The sequence below is a fragment of the Benincasa hispida genome, chromosome 8 (assembly GCF_027475165.1).
Source record: "Benincasa hispida cultivar pf3 chromosome 8, pf3_genome.v1.1, whole genome shotgun sequence".
Lineage (NCBI taxonomy): Eukaryota > Viridiplantae > Streptophyta > Magnoliopsida > Cucurbitales > Cucurbitaceae > Benincasa > Benincasa hispida.
Window position 1 is genome coordinate 19,620,292 of NC_143485.1, and position 7,235 is coordinate 19,627,526.

The 7,235-nt window shown below is 36.7% G+C and overlaps 1 protein-coding gene across 1 annotated transcript; it reads right to left on the minus strand.

Moving 5' to 3' along the window:
- Positions 1 to 370: 370 nt before the first annotated feature.
- On the minus strand, positions 371 to 5,526 carry RBL1 (RHOMBOID-like 1). Its single transcript, XM_039039625.2, has 6 exons — positions 4,792 to 5,526; positions 4,109 to 4,272; positions 3,349 to 3,512; positions 3,014 to 3,270; positions 2,711 to 2,837; positions 371 to 785 (listed from the first exon to the last, which is right to left on the minus strand). Exons 1-6 carry the CDS (start codon positions 5,106 to 5,108, stop codon positions 663 to 665), a joined length of 1,152 nt encoding a protein of 383 aa, XP_038895553.1. The 5' UTR covers positions 5,109 to 5,526; the 3' UTR covers positions 371 to 662.
- Positions 5,527 to 7,235: the final 1,709 nt, after the last annotated feature.

The window sequence follows — 7,235 nt, forward strand, 5'->3', positions numbered from 1 at the left end:
CGAGAATGTCATATTCTCTTCCTATCCAAATTTTGCCATCAACTAAACAATTGTTTTAAAATTTATGGTAAATATCAATTTACACCCTTGAACTTTGTGATTTATTAATTTAAACTTCAAATTAATAATTGTTTTAATTTAACCCCTGAAACTCAATTTACATCAAATTAATAATTGTATCAATTTGAACTAACTTTCACAAACGTATCAATTTAAACTTTGAAATTTCATAAGTATATCAATTACTCCCGTATCTTTTGCTTCATTTCTTCTGAGGGATAGTATCAATTTAAACCCAAACTAATAAGTGTATTAATTTAAATATTGAAGTCTCATAAATACATCAATTTAAACTATGAACTTACATAAGTATATCAATTTAAACCCTAACATTTCATAAGTATATCAATTTAAATCCACTGTTATGTTTTATTTGGATACATAAACTTTGTTTGCAAAGTAAGTTGGAATAACAAAGATACAGGGAACTCTCAGGTTTCAGAGATAAGAATGAAAAGTTGTGTATTATTTCCATAATCTGAGCTTGGCACAGACTAGTTGTCGTATGAAGACATGATATACACTTTAATAATAGAACAATGACAGGAGGAGCTCTATCAAGTCCACATTTTTTTGTGTATAAAGTTTATATCGTACCTAAGTCAACTGCAGAGCTGAGAACATATCTGTTGCGCTTCGAAGGAGCTACTGTTGGTTAACGAATACGAGCCGCTTCTTCCGTTGCTTAGGCATGTCATGTTCAGCTGATTCCCCAACTGACTTGTCTGCATAAATGTTACAAAGTCATAAAAATGACGAGATTCTTTTCTTTTTTGGGGTTGTGGGGGTCTAAGAACAGAAGTAATTCTGAAAATTGTGGTTTTAAATACAGTGTAACATTAACCACTATAGTTTTTTAAAACAATTCTAAGAACAGGAGCGGAAAATTATTTTGAAAACAGTCTCCCAAACAGGTCTGTTGAGAAATAGGATTCTGAATCTCTGATATTTCATCTACAAAATATAACCTCAAACTATCGAGAAATGAGATAGGATTATAGGAGGCTTGATCCCTGACTCAATTTCAAAAAAAGAGATCCATATTTAATCTAATGTATAGATGACTTGGCCAGATCAGAAGTTGACTTTAGGTTGTGTTACGAATGCGATCAAATTCTCATATTGGCTAGATCAGCGGATGATCATGGATTTATAAAAGAGGACAATTATCTTCAATGGTGAGACGTTTTAGGTGAACCCAAAACAAATCCATGAGGGTTATGCCCAAAGTGGACAATGTCATACTATAGGGATATTTGGAGAGCTATGGTCCCTAACAAATGGTATCAGAGCCATGTCAGTAGAATCCTCGGGTGTCAAACAAAGAAGTGGAGAGCCTTGGATGATGTTAGTCAAGGTGGTATCCAACTGTGGTTGAGCTTTCAAATAGGTGGTGTGCTTAAGTGCAATTCGGAGGGATGATTACTTCGTGTTCAAGCTTTTGGACAGATGAAGTGCCATGTGTAATCCGGGGAGATGATTATTTAAAAGGAGGCTTGATGGTCCTTTGTTCGAGGGGGGGATTGTTGGAAATATGATCAAAGTCACACATTGACTAGATAAGGGGAAGATCATGGGTTTATAGGAAAGAACAACTATCAACAATGGTATAAGGTCTTTTGGGTAAAATAAAAAAATAAAGTCATAAGGGTTATTCCCAAAATGGATAATATCATTGTCGAAAATAGCCTGTTAACCTAGGGGCATTTTTGTAATTTCTTATGCACCTAGGGTTTCCTATTGTCTATTTATTTGATCAGTTCCCTTGTATTTTGTGTATCAGAATATAATAAAAAAATAAGTCTCTATCGTAGTTTTTTCTCCCTATTCTAGGGTTTTTCACGTAAACTGTGTACTTTCTCGTTTCTCTTTTTCATCATGGTATCAGAGTAAGGGGACAAAACCCTAACCGTCATCAACGAGAATCAACCACAGTCTTCTTCAGCAGCCTCTGTGGAAATCGGTGGAGTCAAACGTCGATATCACAGTAACCATTCAAGCAGCTATTGAGCGTTACCTCCAAGCCGTGCTGCCCCAACTGGTTCTAGCCGCCATTCAGAGTCGGCAGTCGTTCAACAGCTAGCTAGCTCTTCAGATCGGAGCTTCGACCAACGATCGAAGCCTAGCCCATCCGATCGAAGCTGCTTTTTAGCAAACTGTGTCGAGCCTAGACAAAAGGGTTGCAGATGTGCTCACAAAGGGGTTGCTCAACCAAAGTTTTAATTATTGTGTTAGCAAGTTGAGCCTTATTGATATTTACGCCCCAACTTGAGGGGGAGTGTTGAAAATAGCTTGTTAACCTAGGGGCGTTTTTGTAATTTTTTATGCACCTAGGGTTTCCTATTGTCTATTTATTTGGTCTGCTCCCTTGTATTCTGTGTATTAGAATAATAATAAAAAAAATAATTCTCTATCGTGGTTTTTTCTCCCTATTCTAGGGTTTTTCACGTAAACTGTATGCTCTTTCTCATTTCTCTTTTCATCAATCATATCATTGTGAAGATATTTGGAGGGTCGTTGTCCCTAAAAAGTTGGACATGAGAGCTTAGGCTACAGATCATTTGGTGAGGACGTGTAAAAGTCATAGTAAACTAAGATTTGAACTGATTTAACTCAAATCATTTGAGGCACCAAAAGTATAGTTAGTTACCTCGCAAGATAATTTCGGCGAGTTGCAGCTCCATTTTGACGTGGGAATGCAGCTCAAATAATGGCACCATGAACAGCGATCATTCATATTTTCCCCTCTAAAGAGAAAGGCCAAACCAACTGCAAACCTGTTGATTCCGAAATGTCAGTAAAGTCACGTCGATGATCCAGCAGCTAATGGTAGCACAGATATTGGATGATTCAATATGAACGCAGGGATCAACTTGAAGAAAACAAGTAAACAAATTCAGCCGTTCAAACAGGAAACTTCAAATGATATGAAATAAAAAAAAAAAGTATTTACCCAGCAATTAGTAACACCAGAGATACAACCCATAGCACATATTGGTATGGCTTATATTTGGATTTTGAAGTCGAATTATTTCCACGGGGTGCATTTCGTTGGCTAACCCACCCGAACTGAGGACGTACCAAAAACACGAATCCAAGAAGAAAACCTGAGATAAATCCTCCAATATGGGCAAAATTATCAACATGAGGAAGCACTCCCACGGCCAAATTGATTACGATGATGAAGAGGAGAGTCAACAAGGCTGCAAGCTTCATCACAGATTCTGAGTCAGTTACTAGGCAATTCATAGACAGTCAAGTGACTTTTCTATGTTGAACTTCTTTTACCTTATTTGCATATATTGTCCAATTCGTAAGGAGTTCTGACAACATGCCTCCTAAGAGACCAAAAAGAGCACCTGAAGCACCTACCGAGATACCCGACTGGATAAACAGAGCCGACATCAAACTGCCGCCAAACCCAGATACAATGTACAGCATTCCAATTCGAACTATGTATAAGAAAAGAATACAGAAAAATAATTATCACCGTTCTGCAATAAGAATATGAAGCTGTTATCAGGAAAAAAAAAAAAAAAAGAGGATAGCTCTAATTGTAATACAGAAATAAAAAAACTCATGATCAATTCACAACATGCAGTTAGTATAATCACATTGCTGGTGTCTCGAACATGTCTGCTAAATATAAAATCAAATTCCATAAGAAAATCAAGCTTAGGTTATAAAAGCTGATTAAAGATCATTACAAAAAGCTTAGGCCTCGATAACAATTATATTGTCGGCTTTCTGTTTTTGAAACTAAGGTTATAGAAACTACATAGATTAATGCTTGCTAAAGACACTTCACTCGTAAGTTTTGAAAAACAAAAAATAAGCATTTGAAAAACTACTTTTAGTTTTCAAAATTCAGCTAAGGTTTCAATTACCAGATAGGAAAACAAAGAAAAATGTTAGTCAATACAAATGAATTTTAAAAACAGAAAACCAAAACAAAATGTTACGAGATGGGCGACCTTTAATAAATCAACACTAAAATTTTCAAGAAGGCATTGAATTTTAAAGGCAAATTTCAAATCCGCGTGCATACCAAAACCAAACTCTTGCTCGAGCCTTATTCCAATGAAAACAAGACTCAGCATATTAGCAAGTATATGGAACACCCCTGCATGTAGCCATAAACAAGAGATCAATCTCCATGGCTGGTGCCCATAAACCACTTTATCAACTTCCAGAGCACCCATCTTTTCTAATCTGAAATTTGGAGATTAAATAAAGTGAGAAAGAAAAACTTAGGTACAATAACTTCTACAATGTGCATAATTTTTCTTACAATTATGAATCATATAACAGATGAATTAACTAACCAACATGATCCTAAAATACTTCACCAGAAATGTCAACAAAATTTCACTTAGCACTCTCAAAGAAAGCCTTTCTGTTGGGTAAACCCATGAGTGCAGCTTGTTACACCAACCCAAAACTTCATCACACTAACTATTTTCTGATACACACTTCATTTTGACAATAAAGATAGACTTCAATGCAGTCATGATCATCTCCAGTTACATTCAAACCATCTCTACAACACATTTTTAACACTAGATAGAATCCTCATAAAATCAGAACATAACAAAAAAGTCTAAAAGAAACAAGAACAATACCAAATGCTATCTTACAGATAATCCACACTCATTATCAGCACTAATCCTCCATTAATAAAACAGTAGATTAAACCAACAAAAACCCAATGACAAGAAAAGAGAAACTCACGTTGAAGAAGAAGGGCCAAGAAGGGGATTCTCTTTAAGGGGCTGAAATGAGAACCTACCCAAGAACCTACCAACACAAGAGGCAGAGTTCTTGGGGCAATCGTTAACGTACATAGAAATTGTAAACAGAACGGAATTAGCAACCACAAACACCGGCACCAGCCATGGAACCCACTTCTTAAATGGCCGGTACTGACCAAATTCGGTAGGAGAAGTTCCCGACGGCCGTGATCTGGCGGCCACCGGTTGAACCTCGGGTTCCCCATGACGGGAATGGACCTTGATTTCGATGCCGGCGGTGGGCTTATCCCTCGCCATTTACAAGTTTCGATTAGAAAACAAAGGGTATGTAATGAAATTCAGAAGCGGGTGAATCCCAGTGATTTCAGAATCGATAGAACCAATGGGATTTGAAAATAAGAACAAGAGATTGAAAGGATTGGTGGGTTCAGTTTTATTTTGGCTTGATTTGGAGGGAATAGGTAGCCGAAGGCGATATTGGGCCGATTAACGCAAAATCAACAAAGAGATTTAGCTTTCACTCCAAAAAAAAAAAAAAAAAAAACAAAACGATAACTTTCTTGTGGATCTCATCTGTCTCCTTCTTTGCACTCATTTGCATCATCTTAAATAATTCAACTTTAACGAAACTTTAACTGTAGTTTTATTCGGTTCTTTCTAACCGTAAGGCAATTCTCCCATAGCCTCCTAGTTAAGAGATCATCGACCCAATCCGAGCACAACTCACTAATATATAGAGATTTTTGTACTAATGGACTAAATTGGAGAAAAAAACAAAAAGATTTGCCGCTTTATGAAATGAGGTTTTTAACCCTTCGTTGACATCAAATTCGTGTAAAATTACCATAACAAAATTTTCGTGCATACAAATTGGCTGCTCTCTCGTTCTCCTACTCCCTTTCCTCACTCACAAATCACTCTCATCACTCTAATTTTCTCGCGATCTCCCCCTTCCCTCTCACGGTCTCACTCTCCACTAGCTCTCCTTTCTCACGGTCTCGCTCTCCATTCTTCTTTCTCACTCTCTAACATTTGTAACATTGGCAAATCTACACAAGAAGAAGAAGAAGATCGTTGAAGAAGTAGATCGCTCGTCAAAGAAGATCACTCGCCAGAGAAGGAGTAGAAGATAAAAAAGAAGGAAAAAATGCATAAGGAAGAAGAAGGAAGAGAAAAAGAAAGCTTGGGTAATTTTGTAAAATAACTTGAGGATGATGTAAGCAAGAGGTAAAAAAAACTTAAGTTTTAAAAAAGTTAAGCAAAAATCATTTTGGGCTTGAAAAAATGGGGGTTTTGTACGGATGGCCCATTTTGGGGGGTCAACTGAAAAATGACCTGCATTGAAGAAATCACTGAAATTTAGCCTTTTGCTTACGTCGGCTGCTTATGAGATTACCCAATTGCCCCCGAAGATGTGCATGATTAGCCCCCATCGTCCCAACCACGATTCACGATCTCATTCTCGGTTCTCTTCTACCGATCCCCAATCCCGATCAGTGGTCCAACTCCACGTTTCCCAATCCTGCTCCCCATTCCTGATTCTTGTTCCCCAATCCCGATCCACGTCAGACTACATGTCAATTCTCTCCGCCTTTCCCTCCTAAATCTTGGTTCTCTCTCCTCGATTACTCTCTGTTCTTAATCTCAATCTTCTCTCCATCAAAATCTCGTTTCTCTCCCCATCTCGATCTCGTTTCTCTCTCCTTAATATACAATTTCTTTTCGTTCTTGATCTCGATCCTCTCTCCATCTCGATCTCATTTCTCTCTCCTTTCTCTAGATCTCGCTTCTCTCTCCTAAATTCAAATTCTGCTATGCTTCTTGATCTCGATCTCATTTCTCTCTTCTTCCAGAAAAAAAAACACATAAACAAGAAGAAAAGAAAGCCAGAAAAGAAGAAGAAGAGGAAGAAAGGCAGAAGATAGAAGAAGAAGAAGAAGAAGAAGAAGAAGAAGAAGAAGAAGAAGAAGAAAATCTAGAAAACGAAGAAGGAGAAAGAAGAAGGCTATAGGGGTTAAAGTGGTAATTTCATGGATGAATGATGTAAGCAAAAGGCCACTTTTTTGTTTTTAAAAAAATAAGGCCAAATTTCATTTGGGCCTCTTATTTTGGGCCCTCTATGCATTTTTCTCTTGAAAAATGAGTTTTTTTAATCAATTATCTCTAATATATATATATATCCTTCGTTAAGAGGTTAGAGATCTAAAATTCCACCCAACAAGGTTGGAGTACTAGAAAAAGAAAAAGAGGATTTTGGTTGCATTATTCTAGGTTCAAGTATTAACCATGTAATATGTAAGTCAAAAGATCAATTTTTATGTCTGACTTGATAGCACATATCAATTTTTATTCTAAATTTTCAATTTCATTAATTTTAACTTTGATCTTTGACAAGAATTAAAATCTTTACTTTAATAGAAGTTG